The sequence below is a fragment of the Galendromus occidentalis genome, unplaced genomic scaffold, assembly GCF_000255335.2.
Source record: "Galendromus occidentalis unplaced genomic scaffold, Mocc_1.1 scf7180000077453, whole genome shotgun sequence".
NCBI lineage: Eukaryota > Metazoa > Arthropoda > Arachnida > Mesostigmata > Phytoseiidae > Galendromus > Galendromus occidentalis.
The window spans coordinates 484194-509790 of NW_003805441.1; the positions used below are offsets into that span (position 1 = coordinate 484194).

Sequence of the window (25597 nt, forward strand, 5' to 3'; positions counted from 1 at the left end):
TTGACAGCGTTGTCACAGGCAAGAGAGAGGGACTGCGCCCCTCTCTCCGGAATCACGACGTGATAGCCGTGGCGCGGCGGTAGCGAGCGGTCACCCAGACAATAATACTGACTGAGTGAGCACTCGGTGATTCTCACTGGCCAGCGATCGAAAAAAAACCTCTCGCATGTCCTGACATAGTTAGCCAGAAGAACAATCGGGGCGGTTGCTCGAGTAATTGAGAGGGAGCATTGCTCCTAGTCTGTCGGTGATGTCGGAATCGGGAGGAAGGGATATTCTAAATTCCAGGAAATTCACTCAAGGATCAAGAAATCACGATGGAAGCATCAGCTGCCTGGGTCGGAGTCCAGACTGCTGATTATGACGTCGAAATCACGTCGTTTTAACGTTCTAGCCGTAGTGGCTCTCATGACAAAGCGGACCGACGATGGGATGAGGGTATATTTGTGGTCCGGCTGAGACCCTCAGCAGCAGCTGATTTCCGATCCGGAGTCTCCCAGCTCCACACACCTCTGAAGCCATGGAGCGGAGGATCAAATTGGGAGTCCCTCTTCCGGAAACTCGTAACCTCCAAATTCACCCCGAATTTCGCAATTTTCTAGTCGTATACGATTTTATGAAATCTCGACGTCCTCTTCCCTGCTCACTTTTGAGTAGATTGGGGCACCTAGTAAAGTACCCTTGAAGAGGGCTTGGAGTTCAAGCCTTGGACCCTTCTTCACCCCTCTCCCCCCGCCGACAAGGACCTCTCTCGGAAACCCTCGCGGAAAGCTCCGGAGGAATCCGTATGAAACGTGGAGGGGAGGTTGTCTCCGGTCAGGCAAGGTCTCGACATGGGAGTGAAACTACGGAACAGACTTTGCAGGACTGGGTTCACGGACTCCGGTTGCTTGAAGGCGCGTTTGTCCAGGACGTTCCACGCGCGGTAGGCTTTGAATAGGTGTTACCCGTCGCGTGGGTCAGAATCTGAGTACGGTATGCCTCTCACTCCTCATATTCGGCATACTGGATCGGGGGCAGTGAGTGCCATTTATCCGCGGCACCATCCGCACCGATCGAAGCTCCCCGCGGTTCTGAGCGGAGTCTCCATTCCGATGAATCTCGATTGGATCGGGAACCATTGTGGGAGCCTGGCGGCCTCCCCACGAGAACCTCCTCACCAGATTGAACTTTTAAAATATGAATTTCTTTTGGCTCGGAAGTTCCTCATCGCGACGGGTACGAACGGCAAGAAATGGAGACTACGGATGAGAGTTCCAAAAAAGCCTACGCGCGCGACTCCTCACTCTGACTCCGAAACGGTATCTGAATCGGAATGTGAGAACTTATGCCTTTGATAGATAACGATCGGAATCGGGCTTCGAGTCCGAAAACAGGGAACTAGTTCCCGCTTCGGCGAATAAGGCTCAAGTAGAAGCTGTATCTACATACATACGTACGTAAATAACTATATGAGTCACTGACCTTGCTGATGACTAATGAGGATGGCTGAACTCCAGCTCCTTGATCTCAAACATTGCTAGAAGTAGGACGATTCTTTCTGCCGATCATGACCCCGGAGAAGCAATCGAGAAGCCACCGGAAGATGACGAAAACCACAGACAAGGACCAGGGATTGCAAGCTATGCGGAAACACCCTATCCCATGCGAAAGCTAGCTTCCATGTCACGATCATCGCTTGAACGGGCTCCAGGGAGGAGGGAGACACCGATGCGTTTGGAAGACTGTTTCCGCCTTGGAGCCGGCGATGGAGGAAACAACTGAGGACTTCCAAGGCCAGGCGGTCGGCACCTTTCTCTCTACCACAAGTATTCCGCCGAACACTTCCGAGAACGAAACGGTGAAGCTCGTATTCCTGAGGGCCGGCTTCGGGTGCTTGAACCGAAAGAATGTCGTCCATGCAGCGGAGAGAGAAGCGAAACGCAAAGAGAAGATCTTGACGGAAGATTTCGATGCTCTGAAGGGGTCGAAAGCCACCTTCAGTCTGACAGCTGACGGATGGTCATCGAACTCTGGATCGTATCTCGGGGAAAAGATTCGTACTCCACAAACGATCCCGACTTTCAGCACGAATCAATTTGATCTCATCAGGCAGGTGAAGGACACAACAGCAATCGATCTGCTTGAAGCTCTGCAAGCTACCCTGGAAGTTCCTGGTCTTCGCTTAGAAGACATCACGGCGATTAACCTCTGACGGTAAGTCTCTGCTGAGCATACAAGCTCGCCGCGCGCGCTCGTATAACATAGGAGTGCCTCACAATGTAATTAGAATCAAGAATTCGAACTTATGAATCGATCTCGTTTCGGGAGCTTTGGTGATGCGTGATGCGGCTTCTAGGAAAATTGATTAATGGCATCGTCTGGCCCAAGCCTCTTCACCATCAGTTATGTTTTCCTCATGCGTTGCAAGTGGCCGTCTACGGGACCCTAGATGACGCAAGCTTGATCAGGATTCAGGGTCCCCGCGGCCCGGAAGCAGGCATTCGGGACAGACGTATCGCAACCGTAGTCGAGCAGATCAGGATGAGTTCCAAGGAATTCAGATCTCCGAAACAAGTAAACTGTTCAATTGAGCTTTGCGGGCTGAAGATCAAGATTCACCCATCAACAAGGGAAGAACCTTCGAAATGATGAATTGTCTCCTCTTATTGAGAGGAAGTCTTCGGATACTCTACAGGCAGGACTTCAAGAAATCAGATTTGCTTCAGAGGCCTCTCACGGAATTCGGTATAGCTCCGCCACTCGAGTCGCGAGTCCTCAGGTCTTCATCGCAGGACAACCGGAGCGGGTCTATCGTGTATTCGAAATTCATGGATATCGATCTGGAGAACGAGCGAAATATCGACAAATATCGGAGCCAGATATACGAGAGAATCCATGAGGATCATAACGACGACAGAACTCAAACAGGACTCTCTTTATTTTCAGATTTGTGGCTCCATTTCGTGGAGGCCGTCTCCAAGAGGATTAACATCGTCCAAACCACGGAAAAAGCGATACTTCCAGGATATACACTTCGGCTCACAATGGCTGGAGCTGTCGGATACGGTACTTTTGCATCAAAAGTGATCATTAAAAGTTAGAAGTGATCATTAAAAGTGAGAAGGGATCATCAAAGAGGGAGAGGGTCAGGGGCAGACCTCTGGTTCAAACCTCGAGTTCCGAGCAAGAATACGCTGCGAAGATTCTCACCGGCTGGGTAGAAAAGCATCGGAGTGAGGATCACCGCTATCATCAGTTGATAGTTCGAGTCAGCTTCCGGTTGGAAGTGTTTGACACATCGCACTAGAAGCTCTACGACCACCAAGGTGACCGTACCAAGGCCGAAAAAGAGTAGCGTCTCAGTGAGGATGGGATCGGTTAATTGGTTAGCTGCAGAAGAAGGAGTCACGTAGAGGTACAGCCGAGTGCATCGAGATTTTCAAGCATCGAGGATCGCCAAACTCAGAAGAGGATCCTGGAGACATACGGTGGAAGAAATGGAGCACTCACACAAGAAAATTATTGAACATCCCAAGAGCGACAGTAGAACGATGTCTCCCAAACGTAATTCGAGATCATAGCTTTCCGCGTCGAACATCCCACCTATGAGGGAGTGGATTCGGAAGTGATTGGATTCACGTCGATTGTGTCATTCTTCACGTGGATGGAACATTCTATCTTCCCCGTCGATATATTTTGCGACCCGTTTCTCCCGAAGCTGCAGGTGACCCACATGTATTCCGATCTTTGACTTGCGATACACTCGAGACTCCTCATGAGGATCAGTGCGACGGCTGTCGAATACGGACCAGGGGGAATGCCTGGTTTCAAGGAGGACAGAAAACTCACTGTGGCAGTCCACTCATCTGAACTTCGTCGTCGATTTGTGCTCCTGGAATGACACATACACGCAGGGCGCTTCCAGTCGCTCACTCGAATGCATTCGATACATATGCATACCAACTCCTAACACCATACTCCTATCTCATCGAGCTTCGCTTGCTCTGTCCATGATGCCAGAGATTCTTAAATCCTTAGAATCAACATCAGACATCAGGTGTACAAAATCTAGCCCCCGTCATGAATCATCAAGTCATGATTAACTCGACGGTTGTGTCTAACCCTCCGATGTATTATCGACGTATATGTTGATTCTCTCTACAAGAATATACCGATCCGGGGTATCGACGCCTCGTAGGTGCGGATAACCTTGATTCAAGCCCTTTGAGATAACGCAAACTTGCGGCTCCATGGCGAGATTCCAGTACAGAAGCTACAAGCTACCCACCCCTTTACTGATTGAGAACCCCAAATGCACGTGTGGATTCGCATAGTCACATTGAGGTGGACTGATTCACTAGGAAGCAAGTATATGGTCGGCCAGGATATTTTCACTTCCCCCCCTTGCGAATCGCAGAAATCTGATGGTTCGATTTCGGGCGTTGTGTTCTAGTCGCCCTCAGAGCGTTAAGACGTAGGAGCTCAGACAGCTGAATAGCAGCGCCGGATCTGATCGTACGAGTTGCTTATCCATAGTCCGGACACTTTGGGCATTTATAGAATTCCCGATTATTCCTTCAGCTCGTCATTGTTTTCGATGATGAGACCGTCGAGGTATCGGGACTACATATATCTCGACCTTCTGGTTTGGAACAAATTTCCTGTATCAATCGAACCCTCTTCGATGAACTATATCTGTGAATGAGGTAAAAGACCGACAGAGGGATCTGTCGAGGGAGAGCGCTTGATTGATCCCAATCGCAGCATCGATTCCTCCACCATCACTTCTGAAGCCTCTGTTTGTCCCACCACAAGTCGAAGACCCAAAGAACAGCAAAGCCGAAACTTCCGAGGAACATCCTCTTGCCTCCACAGATGGGCGCTGTCAGACAGATGGATTGAATCTTTAATCGATCGAAATTCGCACTCATCAACTCAAAACATTAGAATATCAGCGTCTGGAGCAATCGATCGGCAGCAGGTTCCTGGCGCATCAATAAATCATAAGAGATCCCGAGCATAGGGCGAAGTTAGGGAGAACTTACAGGCGAGGAAGAATAGTAGAGGAGAAATTAGGACGGCGGCTATGGCTTGCATTGAGGTGTCAGCGGTCGGAGTTAGATTCCTAATGCGACGGAAGATGAGCCTCACAAGCACAAACATCACCATACCGAGCCCAGTGAAGTAGATCGTCACAGATAGGAATTCATTACAGACTTGAAAAGCTGGAAGGTCGATCGACTCCTGAGAGACGACTCGAGTCCCGCAGAAATCGAGCGCTGACCGTGATTGAGACCCGGCCGCGTCTGTAGCTTCTATCAAAAGAGGAAGACTCGCCAACTGAATATTCACCCACAGAGAAGGAAGATGCAGACTCCGAGGAGAACCATGAATAATTCGACATCGGGTCGCAACGAAACGTCGAGGTTATAGAGCTTGGACATCTCGCTGGCGAAAAGAAGCGTCAGAATACAAACGATTTATCCTGTCTGTATCGTAGCTGTCGTTCCTTTCGGATAATTCCCCTCGACTGGCTGAAAAGAATCGATCCTCTCTGACGTGAGCAAGATCGTTCACTGAGCATGCTGAAGGCAGAGGAACCTTTATATTGACGACATTCGACGAGAAGATCGATGATCGAGACTACGAAGCAGCTGCCCTACGGTTCGCGTCGGCTCGACCATATCACACATATATGACTGATCTACGGATCTTGCCCGAGCAGCTACACATCCGATAAATAGGGCTTCGTTATCATTTGCAGGCTCGGGTTCCTGTTTCGAAACCACTGAGCGGAGCCCGAGCCTCGGACTCTCTTGTTTGAGGTCTGTCAGCGATTCCGTACGCGGCGCCGGCTAAGCGGATTGAGCCACCTGCCGACACAGATCAGACACAATAAAAACCGGAAAGTCAGATGGCAGGGATGCGTGGGCAGCTCTGCTAACTTGCAATTCATTGAGGTCTTCCCCCTTGCCCTATCGAGGAGACCTAACCCCAGTCGGATTCCAGCATCGTTAATCCTCCTGCTTAATCCTCTGAGAAACCAACTTCCGGAACCGAGTACCACCGACAGGGCGTTTCCTACACGATTCATCGATCGGATCCAGAGCGCAAACGTAGAGTAATGCCTCGAAGTGCCGACTCGTATGCTGGTACGCCGCGCGGGTACCAAGGTCAGACCGTCTTCACCAGAGGTCCTCTCGTATTTTGCTGGGCATTGGAGGGCTAAGGACGCGCCGGCCTAATTACTATTGTTGAGGTTTAGATTGAAACTGAAAACTACTAGTCCTCGATCTGTGCTGGGACTATGACTTATGACTTATACCAACCCCACGGGGCCATGTACCCGTGACAGTAGCATATAATACGCGAGTCACCGGGGTTGCAGCCCGATTTGAAGGCTCTAGCATGGTATCCTTCGGGTGACATGAAATTGGGTTTGCATCCCACATGTTGGGTAGATCCAATAGCAGACTGGGACGCTACTCATGATGGGGCAAGGTAGCCTTATCCTATGTTTATGTATACGGATCAGGACATCAAAGGAGCAGCTAAAACTCCTGCCTAGGTATAAAAGACCTAAGATTTCGAATAGAATTCACTGCGGTATCTCCCTCTCGTGAGATTGCATCACTGTGTATTTCTGAACAGGCTGCCCTCCTACTCCGTACCAGAGCTAAGAATCTTGTCCTCCAACAAATTTGGATCACAGCTTGCGTACAGTACCCCCTATCATCTTCCGGGGTTCTTATAGTCTCGGCCTTCAACCCAGTTTATCTTCCCCTCCCATGCTCTGAATTCCCATGTCATTGCTATGGAATGCCCTCTAGCATCTGTTTCCGTGTCCTCTAGACTCAGCGCGGAACTGACACGATACTTTATCTCTCGGTGCGAGAGAACGACCGGAGAACCTCGGATGACCGCTAAGCGTTTAAATCGATTCGACTCGACCGGTGTCGGGGTCAGCACGAGAATGTTTGGCCGGTTCTTCCTTCAACCACAGGATTAGTGCCGGTCGTTTGCGTTGAGGATTTATGGTGAGAAGCCTCCAAGGTTTGTGAAATCGGCCTGTTCGGTCAGCTCGGTGCTACGTGGAACCGACTCGAGGAACATGCGACGGAGAAGTCATCGACTTAGATCTTAGGATTCTAGAAGCCGCGCTAAGCGGAGACATCGCGTTGTGCAGGGCAGAAAATTGTATATTCATGAGGTGGAAGCTGGCAGTGAGCGTGGTATATTATTCGCCCAAGCGGACTTTAGGTCAGAGAGAAACTGTATTCGGAAGTCTGATGCTGCTCCTGGAGCTCTCGGGACAGGAGCTGGAGAGGGGAAGTTTTCCGGTGAGGCTCAGGATTACGCTACTGATAGTCGGGGGAGCCCCCAAGCAAACGCTCCGGAGCAACGCGGAGCATCCCTTCGAGAGATGGTAAACTCCCGATTTCGAGTCGATCGAAGGCGTTCAGCGCGAAAAGCCGCCTATGGTGCCTGAGAGATATGGTCGTGTTTGCTCCCACCGCTCCGCAGTCCCGTCACGCTGAGCTCGATCGAAAGCTCAAAGATACCTCGTGCGCTGCTGTAATCAGGTAGATAAGGCGCTCGCATCCCCTCTTGTTTTTGACCGGGTACGGGAGGGTCCCGCGCGTTCAACGAAATTCCTTAATTCCCGACATTCTCGACGTAATCTAATCGGCGAGCTCTGGAATACCGGATCCATGATTCGATCAAGCGACGGGACCCATAAGCAATATAGAGTGGGTTCAAAGCTGTGAGGTCGCTTCAGAATCACGATAAGCCGCAGAGATAATCATGGAGAGGAAGCTTACGAATCACCACTACTATCGCGGTGTCATTCAGAGGATCAACTGCAGCTCCGAATCGAGCAGACGGCATATCTTTCGCGGCGATTTCCCAAGTGCGGTGAGGCAGGGCTCATGGAGGATTTCAAAAAACCCGGTATAGAGCCTCAATGAGCGTTTACGGAGAAGGGCTTCCGTAGACGGAGACGGCAGCGCATATAATTGCGGTTTCTTCAACAGCCTACTGGAAAATGCAATGATATCTTGGTGCCGGCGCCGGGAGCAGCTGCCGGAGCCCCCTATCTCGGAGGGACTTCGGCGACGACAGAGCTTTCGGACGAGCATCTACAAGGAGGAACGTTGCAAACGGAGAACATCGTCGAGCGGCACGCCCCTTCGGAACTTTTACTTCCCTGCTTCATTTGCGTGGAGCGCGGACTTCGTTCACGTTTTGAGCTATCCGCCATCATTTCAGTCGCCAGACGGACAGCAGACGGATCAACTCGCTTGGAAGAGATGACAGGTGAGACGTCTCTCGGAGAGACTGCACGACATGTGGAAGGGGGCCTAATTACGCAAGCGTGTCCCGACGCTCGAAAAATAGGGATCTCCAGAAGCAAACCTATAGTGTGACCCGGAGGGGTCGTGCTCGTCTGAAAGAGGGGCGACGGGAAACGAAGGCGGGGGAGGTTCTAGAACAATTCATTCCGGAAGACATCGAGATCTAATCTTTGGATATAATTTTGGCTCTTCCAAGAAGTGAACTCCTATTTGTCTCTAACCAGAACCAGTGAAACTCCCGAGAAAAGATCTCCGAAGAAAAAAGTCAGATTTCTGACTTTCTGAAATTCCCGATGAATTTTGTCGGAGGCTCGATTGCGAAAACCCCGTGAAGGAGATATCGCTCTCCGAAGAACTCGACGGCCGCGCTGATCAGGAGGAAAATTTCCTCTTTACGTAGACGGTCCTGCAGGCATATATGTTCAATCTACTCTGTCCCCAGAGAGTCCCCAGAAAGGAGCCTCGTGCGATGATCTCTGGCTCCAGAAGGTCAATCCAGGGAAGCAACCCGTCTTTGCCTGATCCCGGCAGAATCGTTCTATCCGTCTCACAGTAGATTTCGCGTGACGAAGATAGGAATGTGCGTAAGATTTGCACAAGATGAACCCGGCTCCAAAATATGGATAAAAAGAAAGATATTACTTTTTCGAGATTTTTTTCGGAAGTTTTGCTTGCAGAGACCGTGGTCGTACTCTACAGTGGAGCGAGCCACTCGTCGAAGATAGGGAAATCAAAATCGGAGATTGGCGTGCTCATGATATTCACGAGATGCGTGCTTGTCGGGGCTACAAGCTTCCATTCTCGTCGTCTGATCTTGACCGGAACCGATTCCGCCTAGTATTTCCACCACACGTCAAGGAGGCTACTGTCGGGTATCGAGTGCAGATTCCACGAGAGTAGTCATGAGGAGCACTAGCGGAACAAAAACACCAGGAATGACAAAAGCCCGATGGGCGCTGAGAAGGACGAGAAACCGGTGGGAGAAGAGTCAACCCATTGTTCAATGGTCGGCCATGTAGTGATCAGAGAGACCAGTGCTCTCCGCGAGGAGGCTAATCGGCTTTAACAACCTACTCGAGCGATCATTGAAGCGTCCCCCCGCTTTTCCGCGTCCACAAAAACGATCACAGGAACAAAAGCTGACGTTTGCGGGAACGGCATTTAGTGTCAAGATGAGAGTTGACGATTCGAATCCGGATCTGGTGTCGATACTTCTTCCTAGCAGTGTGTGCTACCCAGCGCTCGTCATTCTCACCCATCGAGAGTGTTCGAACCAGCAGCTCGAGCGCGATCTGGGTTCAACAATGGCCATTACCGGGACCGCTGAGCTTCAGGCACTCCAGCTTGGACCCTCTCCGGGCCCGCGGTGATCGACCACTCCCTGTCATGACTGTCCACTTCTAATCGTGAATCGTGACGGCCCACCTAGTTGGTCCTCAATCGTTTTCCTCTCCCGCGACGACCTGTCCGTCGAGAGAAGCGAGCTCGCAATATGAAAAGGAAACTGTATCGAACATCGTCCAGCGCCGCCGACGCTCCATCATTACACGTGAGTTGCATAGATGGTGTATGGGGGCAGCCAGTCTGCGAATCAGAGCGGGGAGTTTGCCGCTGCTACTGCCGCGACAGCTGGCGGGGGAACGTGCCGTTGGGGGCGTAGGTTATTTATGCGTTTTTTGGGCCCGTTCCACTACCGGCCGAAGCGTCAGCCGTCGCCTTCTAGGTGCTACGCAAGTACCGCTGGGGCCGTTCCGGGATCCGTCTCACCGAATGTATTTACGACGAAAGAGCTACTGGAGGATAACAAAACGCTGCAGGTGCACCGAACACCGTCGATTCAAACCGCGGTTTGTGGGAAGCCTCTGAATGCTACGTAGATTCATAGCCGGCTAACGCTCTCGGGAGCCTGCCACGCTCTGACCGAGACCACCACTAACGAAAGTGACGTCCGGCCCGGAGGATTGCGAGGCTCCAATATAATGAAATCTCGGCAACCCCGAGCTGTTTCGTAACGTTATTAGAATGTGTCGAGCTACACAGAATAGCCCTTCGAGACAGCGTCACCGCATCGGGGACGTTTTCAAGGGAGCTGCACTTGGACTTCGGAGTTTGAAGGCTCACATCTGATTCGATTACAATTACCAGACGTCCAAGTTTCCAGAGTAGTCAGTAGAGTTCTCAGGGAGATATGACTCGGACCACGATGTTTATTCACTCCCCGAGCCTGGTTTCTCTCCCAGTCTTACAGTGAGAAGCATTCAAGCTAGAAATCGTAACCGGCTTCGATCAGAAGAATGATGTCGATGTGTTCCAGCTGAACCGTGAGCCTAGAGCGTCTCTCGGAGGAGATTGTCCGGGCAGACCGACAGCCATTGTTCCAGCTCGAGAAGCGCTTAGGTTTCTCGTGAAAGCAGTCGAGCGTCAGAGCCGCTCTCCCCGACAACAGATCCGTTGGCCAGCATCCCTCACCACCTAGGAATTCTCGCGATAGAGATTCATACGTCGATGCGAAAGAAGCTCAGTACTCGGCGAGGAGTGTCTCGCGACGTTCGGTGAATTGTATTTTACAGTGCGTCTCGATAATTTCTCTATAGGGGCTAGGATGCATCGGTCGAGGCCCCCGACTCCTCACCGTGATGCCTCGAGACTTTTGAACGAGCTGCTTCTCTCTTCAAAACTCACAAGAGAACTCCTATGACCGTCATGGGCATTTCGCAGACTGAGCTTGATATCAATCTCCTCCATCGACGCTCACCCGGTTCCGACGGCTCACTCACTGAGCATCACTCTTCACAGATCATCTTTCCTAGTCCTCCCCCGGGTTTCGGTGATGGAGGATGGATCTCGGGAAAAATTGCTGAGAGGATGATCCGCGAGTGTACGACACCGTCCGCCGTGATGCGAGCTTCGGCTCCGACGTCCCTGATCCTTCGCAACGAGTCGTTGGCTTGCTCGGTCGACGAGTAGGTGAGGATGCGAGTGGCTTGCAGCTACGGACCCGAGCTGGATCAACTCCAATTTTCCGACACCTTGCGATGGCACCTGTCCCCGAAAATTGTTTAGCAATCGTTTTGGCTCCGCTCCAAGGGCGACAGCGAATTGAGAGCAGATACCCCTCAGCACACGGAGTCAAACCACTCCCGGCGGTTGCAAACTGAACGAGAATCTTTCCAAGCGGACCTTAATCCTCTCCCATGGCTTCCTACGGCCGCGGCGCGAGGAATCTCACGGACAGTCGGTGCCAGGCTCGGACTCTGGAGGAGAATGGGAGCCACCCTACAATACGCAGGGAAAGCTCGAGATATAGCTGGTAGCAAGATCCGATCGTGCTCGCTTCCTCGCGACGCACCGTCAATGTGCTTAAAGCCGCATATGACGCGCAATACGCTCTGACCGCCTGGCAATCTCAGGAATCCGACACCTGGTGATCAGTGAAATCTCCCGCCGGTGTGGATCCGCCCGAAACTGGAAAACTACAGAATCGAAGATTGTAGACTCCAGTATCCCTCGATTTTCCGCTTCGGGCAATCGGCACACAGAATGGAGGAATCCCGGCTCCCCGATAAACTCGAATGTCGAGAGCGGTTGATCATCCACGTGCGGGGCTGTCTTCCTATTATTTACTATTTAACCTTCAGATCCGCCTCCGAGCTTGGAGTCTTCGCTAGGTTTCTGCGTGGAATTTTTCCCCACTCACTCGGCGCGAATCCAGCCCTGACCGATCCCTCGCTCTGTAGCTCGAGATCCCCGCTTTCCCCGTTGACAAGCCGCGTCAGCGTCTACGGTCGCTCCCTCCGTGTCTCGTCGGCGCAGGTTGAAGACTTCGCTCCGACCAATGGTGTCGGGTCAGGTGATGAGAGGGTCGACGGTCGCAACTATCACAGCCCTGGGGCACATCAAGCGGAGCGATTAAATTGCAAGCGGTCTTCTCGCGCCTCTCTCGAACGAGCTCTGCTCAGACTTCATCATCGATGAAAAACGTCTTCCATGCGACGAGTTGGGCCTCGATACTCCGGAACGGCCAGGCAATAGAGGACGTGATTTATTGAGGAATGCATACGTGGGAGCTCTTCCCAGGGCTTCCTGTTGATCTTATCGCTTTCAGGAAGAGAAAGCGATTTTTTTACACATGTGTATTTTTATTCTGCCTGGAATAGCTTTTTCGTCTCCTATTCTGATATTAGAGGAATAATAAATAATTTCCCGTCTCGACCTCTGCTCAATGAGGAATCGGCTTCGTAGTTCCTTCTAAGGCTCTGTTTAGAGCCGGTCTCCCTTCGCTGGTCGAGAGAAGCTGGGGGCGGGTGAATGTGAAGCCCCTTCTCGGCCTGGAAGCCCCCGACCGTGGCTCCGGTGGGCCCTCTCCCATCCGCTCTCCGGCTCCCCGTAGCAAAACAAGCCGATCTGCCGAACCGCCCGGAGTTTCTCCCGGACAGTCGGACGGAACAAAGCCGTTGTTTGAGCGTTCGTGTCGGAGTCAGTGCGTGTCTCCATGCGAAGTCCCCTACCTCTCGGAACTTACCGTTATGTGAACTCTGGGAATAAATCGTCGGATATCTCGGTAAGGTCAGCTAGATGCGCACAATGTCCGGTGGCGACGCATGTTCCGTCGCCCCGCTCCCAACAAGTGTTTCTTCCTTCCCATCGAGGGAGGGAGTTGTTGACTTCTTAGAAAATCATCAGCTGCACATCTTGGTGTAGAAGCCGCCCTCAGTCGTAAAAATGACCTTGTTCTGCAGCTGGCGTGAGCTCGAGAAGACGAGAAAAGGAGAGAGGTTCCTTGCCTTAGCTATTCTTTACATTCTGTCGGTCTGTCAGTCATTCCGGACGTCAATTCGTGTCGCTGTCTATCTGGATGTTCGGGAAATCTTCCGTAGAGCGCAATTCGAGAAGAGAATGCCCCCGGAGCATTTCGGAGACGGGTTGCTCTCTTCTAGCTCGTGCCGATATCTATCGTCCACAGACCAGCCGAACACTCTATCGAACCGCTGTACGTCTCATGAAAGAGTCGGTTGCGTGCAGGCCCTGCAACATGTCACTTCTCCGACCGCATTGTCTGGGCCTGCTTGTCTGTCTCTTTCCATTCGTCTCTTAGGCATCGCCAGTTTTTCTGTCTTAGCCCGGTCGAGACACGCAGAGCGGATCTCTCCGAAGGGAATCGACGGGCAGTTACGTCGGTCGCGACAACCACGCGCAATTCGACGAACCGTCCCGCTTTTTCGGGCCAGGCCCATCCCGGAGAGGGTTCTCATCGAAAACCATCTGCAGGAAGTCGGACGTTTTCTCGAATTTCCGCGCATGCGAGGAAATTCGTGGAACGAGTCTACCAGGACGCTCGCGCAGATCGGGAGGCTTTCCCGGACAACTCGAGTCGTGCGACGGAGAGCTCCGAACGATGGTCACGCCGATGGTCGGCGTTCTCCGATACTGGAATCGCGGCTGTTCCTTCCGACGATTTTCCTGACTCAAACCGGGAGCAAAGTTTCGTCTCCGCGTCAAGCCAGGTCCGCAGCCCTAGATTCTGCGATCTCAGGGTCTGATGAGGACTCCGATGAGTAGCCGGGTCCTGATCGCGGGCTGAGAACGTTACACAGACTCCAGCAATAATTCTCGAAGAAAAGCTAGTCGAAAAAGGTCGTGAGTCGAGGGCGATGGTCTGATGCAGGGCTTCCTCCGGAGGGCTCAGCAGGGAGGCGTACGCTTGTACCGTTGTGCGATCGCCTACCTGCTGTCGAATCACTCAGATCATCCGTCCGAATTGTAGGCGTTCCGCAAGGGTCAGGACCAAGGCTCCGATGCTGCTCCTGCGAGCACGGTGGCGCTCCAGTCCGGAGAAACAATTTTCTCCGGCTACCACGGGGACAGCTCCATCGGTCGACCGGAAGGCACACACACACCGGCGAGGAATATAGAGGAAAAACACAGAGCCGGACCCGACCACTGTTGATTCGTGTCTCATGTGGCGGCACGTACACCTGCCCCATCAGTCGCGTGATCTGGCCCGCTTGCGAGATCATCTGCCGTAAGGGCCGCCAGCTTTCCTGGCAGCCATGAGCGACGCCGTTCGATAGGCAGCCTGAAAGGTCGTCTCTTTTTCTTCTCCGCCTGATTCGGTTTGTTCACCCGCTTGCGTTCTACGTAGTACAATGATCGTCGAACGAGTAGCCCTTGAAACGCAAAAACTCCGCACGACCTCAAATCGAAAAATTCAACCGGCAGGCTCACGGTTGCCGTACACGTCTCCGCTGTCCTTGGACCCCGACCAGGGTTTATTTTCATCATGGGCTCGATCTCTGAGTGATTGGCTTTTTTTTTATTGTTCGACTTCGGCTCTCCTCTCGTTAGCGCCCTGGCCGGCCGGTGGGCGCTTCCTCTGTCGCCGATGTACCCCTCTACCGGGGTCGCAGATGTGTCTCGGAAGACGCAAGCCCACGGCGCACCGTGCGCCTCCTTCATTTCTCGGCCCGGGGTATGTTGTAGAGGAGCAAGCGGCGAAAAGAAAGAGTTCATCGGGAAATTATTTAACACTCCACTGCTTCGTCTCCGCTGCCGTCGGCTGTCGGCGTAAGTCCGACGGTGCGCGACGTCGGAGCAGCTTGTGAGGAAGAAGATATTCGCCCGATGAAAGACAGCCTGCGCTCACAGGCTCTGCCGCCCTCCCTAGGGTGCTTTATTCCTTGTTCGGTGACTAGACAGTCGCATTGCGTCGGCCGGCTAGCCCGTCTGCTCGCCTGCTCGCCGAATTAGGACGAAACAAGCGAGAATTACTGATTGGTCTGTTGATTGTCCCCGGGCGTCCCGAAGAGATTGCCACTGGGAGAAGTAATATCAATCAGCTGCGAGATGCAGTCGCGGCTTCTGCTTCCGACATCTCTTCGTTCTCTTCTGCGAGTAACGAGCGCTAATTTTGATGATTGACGTTCCCGATCTTTGCGACCGCCGCGCCGGAGCGTCGCTCCGACGTTGCTCTGAATTGCGAAATCCGAACCAAGAGAGCGTCGCTTACCTGCGCTCGACATCTCCCTTCCAACCCTAACAAAATCTTTACGATCTCTGAGCCTTAGTCGGTTTCCTCGTACCTCTGAGCTCCACGACCCCAGAAAGGCGTTCCGTCGACCGACGATTTAATTGCGGCGCTTCAGAGCCGCTCTTGTGACGTCGCGGTTTCGGCAGTGCTATCAGAATACGGCCGCTTCTGGGAGGCTCTCCTAAACCGAGAGTAAAGCAAGCGCATTCTCTGGTCGGAAGAGAACTTTCGTGTCTGCCGACGACGGAACTCGACTAGTCGACGAGCCCAGTGATAACAGCGAACTTGATGTTTGGAGCTCACCGACGTTGACAGAGACAGCTCGCCACGTGCGGGGGAGGATGATCTATTGTTTCGCCGCTCGAAATTCCGCCGGCGGGAAAATTCGTCCCGAAGCAGAAAATCCTCTTTTTGAGGCGGATGGATCGCCGATGTCGTCGAGGCTGCGATTCTGACGGATCCTCTCAAAGGGCTCAGATCGTGGAGGGGAGAAAACGCGTCCGGTGTGCTTTTTGGCACTCGGCGCTTTCACTCACTCGAAGATATTCCGAGACTCACACCTCTCCGTTCTCTGCTCGCTCGCAGGAATTATGCTCATTGATTCGCGGAAAATCCCCTCTGAATCAAAAAACTGAATCATTGATGAGGAAAGAAGAAGGGACTCAGCGACGTCGAGAATGACGCCTGAGACGAAACAGGAAAAAAAATTCTCAAGCCTCAATTTTTTTCTCCTTCCAGACACTATGGTACAGACGCGCTCCCAAGTCGAAGTAACAGCCGTGCGGCCGGTGCAGGTGGTCAGACCGATGAAAAGGACGTTAACTCAGCGTACGGTGGTGGCTCTCGACGAGAAAGACACTGCTGCCGCCACCGTCATCTCGAACGACAAACCTGGGAATGGCGCCAACCACGCGGATAATGAGCTTAGCTCACAATCGGTATTTCAAACAAAGGTGGTTTGGTTTCCGAACGTAGCGGTGTTCGTTGTTCTGCATTCACTGGGCCTGTACGGCGTCTACTTGGCGTGCGTGAAAGCCAAATGGGAATCGTGGCTGTTCGCCGTCATTTGGGGAATTTCCGCAGGTCTAGGGGTGACGGCCGGCGCTCACAGACTGTGGTCGCATAAGTCGTACAAGGCGCGGACGCCGCTCCGAATTCTGCTGATGATTTTCAACTGCATGGCTTGCCAGAACGACATCCACGAATGGTGTCGTGATCACAGAGTTCATCATAAATACTCGGAGACGAACGCGGATCCCCACAACGTGAATCGAGGCTTCTTCTTCGCGCACGTCGGCTGGTTGATGTGCAAGAAACATCCGGACGTAATCCGTAAAGGCGCCTCCGTCGACTGCACCGACATTCTCGAGGACCCGGTGGTGCGCTTCCAACGGAAATTCTATGTTCCCCTCACGGCGTTCTGGTGTTTCGCCGTCTCGACGATCTTGCCCATGCTGATGTACGACGAGAGCCTGGACGTGGCGTTCTTTTCCTGTACAATGGCCCGCTACGTGATCTCTCTCAACTTCACCTGGCTAGTGAACAGCGCCGCACACTTGTGGGGGAACAAGCCGTATAATAAGTGGATTTCCCCCGTCGAGAATACGTTCGTCACGTTGGCGGCCATAGGCGAAGGCTTCCACAATTTTCATCACACTTTCCCTTTCGACTACCGGACGAGCGAGTTTGGTATGAAGCTCAACCTCACGACGGCGTTCATCAACCTGATGGCCAAGTGCGGCCAAGCCTACGAGCTCAAAACGGTTTCGAATGACGTCATAGAGAAACGATCTCTCCGAACGGGTGACGGGAGCCGCGGTCAGCGGACTCGCGACTAGATCGCCCCATAACAGGGTTGCTATTCACTTAGCGGAAAACAAAAAACGTCGGACCGTCGGCGTCGCTCTCGACGGATACACACAAGGGAGCAGTGAGGAGAAGTCGCAGAACTGCATGCGCAGGACATCCGGAGCAAAACTGGCCGCAGGTGTGCGGAGTTTCGGCTGAGGAAGGAGAAATATATTTGTGAGAGACGAGACTCGAGAGAATATTCGGGGAATTCCATAGGTGTGTCCCCGATAGACGACTGAAAGAGATTCGTACAATCAAACGGAACGACCGGCACCGATTAATTTATTATTTCCTTTATTTATTCATCAGATACCTATTCTCGTCATGATTGCATTTATATGATAGCGCACCTATTCCTCTCCCATATCCATCCCAATCAAAGTAAGTCGCCGTTACGACGAGGTGAGGTTTCCGGCGCCGAAACTTTGCTCCCTCCGAAAGGGAATCTCCACCCTCTTCCGCTCGCACCCGCCTTTAGAGACGGTTCCACGCGTTAATGGAGCATTCCTATAGAATACCGCGATATTCGTGCGACGGAAGGGTCTCGGATAATACAAATGGCATCGCAACTGTTGATTTTCCTCCGCATATCCGTCACCTGATATTGTTCCAAAGCTCATTTACTATTCCCCAGTATATTCACCATTCATTCGCCGTTCGTCAGACGCTCGTTCGGTCGCTTGGTGAGGAGCCGGTTCGTTCGAGACTTTCGATTATTATTCGAGATTTCGAATTCCACAAAATGCCTTTGTCGACTTTAGTCAATTGTTGCAGCCTGAACACGATATTGTTGGTAACTCGGTGTTTCGGAGACGGAATGGAGCCAAGCTCCATGTTTCGTATGACTCACAATCAGATAAGTCAGAAGCCGCTCCGACGGGGGACCGATTCCTCTGGGCGCCTCCACAGGGGTCAATGCGAGATGGGAAAGCCTGGAGTCCGTAATCGAAGCATTCTCTTGAGGATTTCTGTACAGAATACCGTCGGGTGACCCTCATGATGTTGATACACCCGACAAGCATGTGCATCGGTTCATGTGAGATCAGACCCCGGCTCACTATGAATAAAAGTGATGTTTCGTGAAAGTCTCATCGTCTTCAATCGATTCCTGCCATTTCAGATCTTCTACGAGCTGGAGTACAACGAATTGACGAAAAGGCGAACAGGGCACGGGGGAGGCACGTGAAGGTTGCCCCCAATCGAGCTGAAAAGACTCTCACGACCTCGAGAGTGCCCCATCTCTCTCGAGAGAGACTCGTCTACCCCTCCGACGCCTTTTCACGTTTCCTAGAGCATCGCCGCGTCGATTCCTAACATCTGCTTGTAGGAGGCTTCGCAACCTGTAGGATCCCGAAACCCTGATCTGTGTCGAACCCGCGATTGCCATTCGAACCCGGGGTTCGGGATTTTTCTCGGCAATCCAACAATATGTGACATCAAAGAATTTTCGAATCCAACAGAGCTGACCCGAGTGCATCGTACGTCAATATAAGCGAGGCAACCTTGCCAAGTCGCACCGGACTGATCATTCAAAATCCCTAATGAGCACCAAGATCCCGTCCGGGAGCGATTCGCGCGAGCGACCCGAGGACGAGGCCCCAGAATTTCCCCTGGGGCATGTCGGGAAGCGTGTGCCCTCCGGCACCACAGCTGTTTCGTGAACATACAGAAAATGTCGAGCTGCTCTCTCAGAGACCGAGTTCCCAGGCCGCATTGCGATATTTCATTCTCCATCTGTAGCCGCTACATTCAGTAGGAGAAGACGATGTAATACTCTCATACGGAGCAGCAGCATGATTTCTAACAGCGGGAGCGATCACATATTACTGTCAAAGTCGTCGACGCCTAAGACCTTCCCGACGCCGACGTAGAGCTCTCTCCGAGGTCGATTTGGAGAATGAAAAACTGATCCGAACTCAGACCCGCTCCCCGGACTTCTCGGATTTTTGAATTCCTCCTCGATGTGGAACTAGCAGGGAGAACCTCGGAGGAGGGAGCGGATGCCGCATGGCATTCGGGGGGACAACTCTGGAGCTCCCCATGAATTATCCTCTTGCAGATGAGATTCGTCGCCGTTCTCCAGACTCCGGGAAGAGCTTTCTTCCCCGAGTCCTTCCTTCGAAGTTTTCGTGAGATGAATCTCGCTCGTGCCAACTTGCGGGAGTTCCGGACGCTTCTCTCGGCTGGAAATGTTTTACCCGCAGGAAATCGGAATCCTCCGTTATGACCCAAAAGCCTCGGATTTACTACCTTGATCCCAGCTGGCAATCTTAGCAAGTACTCGCGGTTCGGAGTCAGGGCAGAATGCCGAATTATTCGCTTCGCCCCAAGAGAGCCTCGTCGGACACCCTTAAGATACCGTCACAAACATGCATGAGAGTGCGGTCACGGCTTGACCGCACCGCCGCGAGGACGAACCGCGGTTGAAACCCGCGCCGAAGATGATAAAGCAGAAATCGACACTCCATTCTAGGCGTGAATTTCTTCCTTAAAAGCCACTACAATGATTCATTACTCGAGTCTGAGCTCAGAAGAGCAGAAAGGAAGAGCTCTTATTTCCTTTCGATCGCACGATGCAAACTGGGGAGTTGAAGAGGTCTGTGTGCTCGCCGAGTGGAGCGCGGAACTCATCGCCATGATAGGAGACCTCAGAAAAGAGGGGCAGGCACCCTGAGAGCCGCCAGCCAAGAGAAGGCACAAAGCCATCCGCTCGAACAGAGGACTTCGCTCCGGGAAGCGCGGAGGTGACGGCTATTACTGTCGAGTGGCCGTTAGAGCAACGGGAAACATTCAAGGCTGAGACACTCAGACCCGTGATGAAATCCTTCCGTCGAATTCTCGGACAATAATGGCTTCTAGTTGCGAGTCCTCCGGGCCATTGCTCGTTCGCCGGATCCACTGTGCATCCTTCGATCGGTGGGCCGACGGCGATGGTCTATTCCTTCGGTGTTGGGTTTGATGGTCCATGGAGCCGATATGGGACCTTGCGTCCCGAGAGGTTGCGTCCGAATCCACGCGAGACAGCAAAATTTTTTGCCGCATGAGGGAAGCTTAACCAGATGAGCTTTATCTCAGGTCAGGGACCGACTGAAAAGGTCGTCGGCGCGTCTTGCGATTGCTAAGCAAACCTAAACTTCAATTATTCATGCAACGACGCTGCTCGAGCAATTCCCCCGAGGCTTTCGATGGAGGAGGGGGTTTCGTTGAGGTTTTCGCCAGCGAGACTTTCGATACAAGCTTCGGGAAATTCTCCTCGAATCACGCACCTCGCGACCGAGGAACATACACTAGGATGTCGTTGCGAAGATCTTCGCAAAATCATGCGAAATAACATGAGAAATCCGTTCGCTGCCATGGACATTCGCGGCAACGAGTGTTCTCCATCATTATTTCTGTGGTAAGCCAGCCAAAGGGCAAGGGGAGAGAGTGTTCGTTGTACTGAGAACTCGTCATCACCGAATTCCACTCTCTGCTCAGATCCGAGGCTTTATTGACTGAGAATCATATCAGGGAATCCCGGGTGTGAGTGTCGACTTCGGTGTTCAGAAGGGGGAGTCCTTCCTCTCTCTTCTCGTCTCTCGGAGTGCTTGAGGGGAAGCGAGCTGGATATCATATGCTGGAAAGTTTCGTTCGTGACTGCTTTCCATTAGACGACTCTCCAGGATCACGGCTGACGGCGAGGGGATCCGAGCGTCTGGGAGCAGCTGTGCCTCTCTCGGAATCCGGGATCTCCAATAAATTGCTCGAAGGAGCTCCGTCCCGGGGAGGCGCTCCCCCGACCGTCCATCCCGGACGGACTGAGTCTGGAAAGCACTCTCAGGAGTCTCGCCTTGGCGGCCCGATCACCGGCAGGACAATCGCCGCACTTTGCAATAATCGGCGAGGGAAATTCTCTCCGAACGTTCGGAACTTCGGAGACAGAGATCAGTTAGATGCGTCGAGCGCTTTTCCTACCTCCAGCGAGAATAAGGGCGGTAGAGCTCCACTCCGGATCTGCTTACAAACGAAATTCCGAGCGAAATCTGTTGCCTTTGAGAAGGTTTTCGGGGCGGCGGCTCATTGGGCTGCGGAGCGATTCGAGATATCGCGATCTCTTTCAAACCCTGTGCGAATTATACTGCTGGACGTTCGGAGCATCGCCTGCTTCTACACCTCGTGATATTGCTTAGGCCCCTGCGACACTCGATTTGCTCCTCTGTAGGCGAATACTCGAGTTCTCCGCCTTCCCTCGATCATCTGAGCACTCGTCTTTCGGATGAATCGACACCTCCTCTCTCCCAACCGTTGAGCTCCCATTCCGAGTGTTGTATCCGCAGTCCTAGGGCTCGGATCGATGGCCACGAGGCGGAGCACGGCGCAGCTGTTGCCAGGAGAATCGATTCCGGCAACGTGAATCATCATCAAGATAATTTCAATTCTTCTCCATCCGATCGCGCACAGGTGGACTGGTGGGAAGCCCGTCTGGGGGCCTCTGACTCGTGGAAAAGAGTCCGCAAGAGAGACTCGCCTTCGTTCTTGCTCCCTACAGTCCTATTGCGCAATGTCGACGGAGTCCCTAAAAATCGTGTTGTTGCCCCGTAAGCCGAGTCGCCGACAGGAGCAATAAGCGTTTGCTCCCGATTTCGACTTAGCTGATTTGAATATGCGCATCTGATTATCCTGTATTCAACCTCGCCCACGGCAGGTACATCTGAGCTCTCCCGGTCATTGGACCAGATTCTACAGTGCCATCGCCCACGCCTTCGGCGTGGTCTCGCTTCGATCTCCAGTCAGGAGGGTTCTGTTCTTTCGAGCTTGTAGCTGTCCGTGTGCACCGAATGCCCGCCCACGCATTTCGTTCATGCTAGGCGCTCAGCCTCCTGTGTCGACTACTCTGGTCTCGAAAAGCACGCTCAAAGCTCTTGTACCCTCCCCCCGTCGGTCAACCTCTGTATCGACGCAGATACGACCTGTCGCCGCGTCTAGAATATAGCTGCACATGATGTCCCATGTTGGCCTCAGTCAGTCACAGCGCGTTCGCTTGCCGCTCGCCAGTTGCAAGGAACAACTCTCTGATGGATGATCGCTCGTGTAATTGCGGCAGCGCATCGGTGAGGGATAGCGATCAGTGGTTCGCAAGGTCGAGGCGACAAATCGGGAGCACGAACTCGTCTGATGTTGAGACTCAAGCTGACAGAGTTTCGGCCCATTAAGAATCACCACAGGATCTTCCGAGCCCGACGGATTCCGCCACCGTGACTGGCTCATTACCCAGTCCGCTGACCGAGTTTGCAGTCACGGATGAACGATTATCCGCGATGGGAATCGGAGCTCTTTCGGTATTTGCGGAAGGATCCTCCGGAAACGTTCGCTGGTACGGGGGCTTGGATAAACGCGATACGGTTGTTCCTGAGAGGGAACACAATCGAGACAACGAGACATGTCGCAATCGTCTCCTCGAGCATCGAGTATCGAGGAGGAACCAGAAACCATGTCCCGGTTCCGTAGTCCGGTCTTCGTCGGGCCGTTCCTCCGCAGCCTCCTCGATCCCCCGGATCGCCTGTTGCGGAGTAATATATCCAATATTATGGTCCGATCCCTCAAATGCTACAGTCCTGGACGAGGAACGAGATCGATTGGCCTTACCGATGACCTGAGTGAGCCCCCCGTTCCCGTTTGCTATCTTAACCGACTATTGCGTCTAGAAAAGTTGTTCTCTGACAGGAGCCGACCGACTGCCATGGTGAAGCGATCGACTCTATGTCATTCCTGATATGAAACCAAACCCTCGACAAGTCGCCTTGAGCGTGCCACAAGGGGAACAGTATGCGCCGCTCGCGTTGTCCGGGCTGAGAGCCTGAGACTGCGCGGAGATTTTTTTGCCTGGCTTCCACTTCGACGTTGGCCGCGGGGCCAGGTTTCTCGGTACAGCCAGTAAATCTTTCTCTAACTTTCGGGAACAATAGTCGACATGGCGCACGACCCTCTCCGAAGTCCTCGACCGCACTTGGGACTTGGGACCCCTTGCAATGTCATTGCGGAAGTATTAGTCGGTGGCTCGGCCAGACGCCAGACGAATACGATTTTCCTGTTTCTCTTCCAAAAGGCCCTCTCAGTACACTGAGGAATTCTGACGAAAAGGGGCTGGTCGACAGTCTTGCGAGCTGTATCAAAAAATATATTTCCTCACAGGATCGCCACATAATTAAATGACCGCCGGGACTCTGGGAGCGGGATCTGAGACCGCCAGGGAATCCCAGGTCGTCCTCTCGGGAAGCCCCGTTTTAGACCATTGCTCGCGCATAGAGCATCTTGTGTACAAAATGTCTGCCGACGACTTTTCTGATACGCATGAATATTGTCAAGTGGTTCATAAATACATATGTACATGGTATCTCGATCGTAAGCTCAACTTCTTGAACTCTAATGGTCTCCAAGATGTAGCCGAGACTCTGAACTTTTCCCTCCGCCGAGTCGGAGAGTTTCTTCTCATCAAAGTTTCGGCAGCCTGATACCTAGATTGAGGAGCACAAAACCTTCGAGTCTCCCTCAGCCTTTTGACTCTGCGTGCAGTCACGGCGCCGGCGGCAGGAAAAAGTGATACGAGCTCCGAGACATACTTTCACGAACGGAAATTCAGCCGAAGGCGCTGACGGGACTTTCAACTCATTTAAAATCCCTCTCGCTCGAATAATAAGGTCGCGAAGCTCGAAAGATTTTCAAGCTCATTCGGCTGATCGTCTCATGGGGATTTTCCATGAAATAATTTGCTCCAATTAATGAAGGAAATGTGGCTTGTAAGGACTACATGCTATCCCGGCTCGCAGCATCTCATCGAGATAGAAGTAACCCACCGAGACCTACTGAGCCAATGAATCGGAGATCCCTGCTTGGCCGTCTGTGAGCACTGAACTGCCCTCAACCAACTTCGTTTGCGCTTCCACTGCCAGCTAATAGAGTTAAGTGCAGTTGTACCCCAAGGACCACTAGACTGGGAAAATGAAGAGCCGCCTCGTACTTAATACATCTTGCTGCGAAGGGAATCGGGCACAGCGATGTGCTAATACCAGGCGACACTCACGGGTTCCCTACATTATCGTACGGCTTCGCCGTAGCGATGTGAGTCAGTGATATCAGGTTCAGCTGTGAAATCATTCGGGATCAGAAGGAGACTGACGGGATCAACCCGCATTGTGAGGAAGAAACGGAAATCTAGACCAGATGCACGCAGTAAGGTTCTCCCTCCGAGTCTCTCGTTCCCGCTGGAAACATGCCTTGCCGCCGACAAAGCCGTTTTTCGTTTCCGCTGACAATATGCTCGCCGAGACGGGGGTCAACGTGCAGACAATTTACTGCAGTAGACAAGGAAGGGAAGAATAAGACCCGAACTTAGTTGGAGAGGATTCGTTCAATATGTCGTCATTTTCATTTCTACATCCTCACACCCCAAAAGCGGCATTCCGTTGCCTTAGTCGAAGCTCGAGGTCGAACGAGTTATCATTCTCGAACCTGGATGTCCCCTGAAGGGAGGTCGCCCTCTGCGAAGACGGACTTCCTAGCCAATCAGTCCGAAAGACGTCCTGCAGAATCTCGGCGCTACGGGACCGCCTTCCAAGCTGCTCTACGACCTCCAGGTAAGCCAGCAGTCTGACGTCAACTTCTCGTCGAACGATGATGATCGTCCCCCGACATCGTCTCTGTTCGGAGCATTTTTTTCTGAATCCCTCCGTTTCCGATTTGAGCACAGATACCCCGGAGTTAGGTTCTTATCACGATCCCAGGCAGTCAGCGCTAGGCTTTCAGCTGCAGAACGTTTTCGCACATTTGACCGACTCCCCAACACGACGCGTTCGAGTTCCTCACGCACCTTGTCGACCAGGTCGACGAATACCTCGAGAAGAAACAAGGGAATTGGGGACCTTTCCATGATCCCTCTAGAGCGGGCGACCGTCTCCTCCTTCTTATGTTAGAATTGCCTCATTGATGCTGAGCGTTAGTGGAACTGATTGCCGCATTGATCGGGAGAGTTTTCCCTTGCGCTTACTGCGCTGCCTGTCAAGGTCATCAGGCGGGGAGAACTTGGGGCAAAGGAGGGTCCTCCGACAACGTATTCACGAATTCAAGACACCCGTCGTAGATTTTGAATCCTGTTATCCCTCGGTCCATCCACGTCTTTCGAGCGCGGGTTCCGGGCAGCCATATTTTTCGACACTCTGGCCCGCGCCGCGGTGGCAACACCGGGGATCACTGTGGTAAACAAAGGCTCCCTGCTGCTGCTGCTGCTGCTCGGGCCATTGGCAGGCAGCAGGCAGTGTTGAAGAAGGAGGCGCGGAGGCGAGAAGCGGTCGCCAATGTGTATGTGTGTGGTGGCAGAGCTGCCGCTGCTGTCCCTGCTGCTGCG

At 52.7% G+C, this 25597-nt stretch overlaps 1 protein-coding gene across 1 annotated transcript; it reads left to right on the forward strand.

Moving 5' to 3' along the window:
* The first annotated feature begins 16109 nt into the window (after positions 1–16109).
* LOC100908558 (acyl-CoA desaturase-like) lies at positions 16110–21476 on the forward strand. Its single transcript, XM_018639755.2, has 3 exons — positions 16110–17178; positions 21178–21256; positions 21419–21476. The coding sequence occupies exons 1-3, from the start codon at positions 16110–16112 to the stop codon at positions 21474–21476; spliced, it is 1206 nt and encodes a 401-aa protein (XP_018495271.2).
* Positions 21477–25597: the final 4121 nt, after the last annotated feature.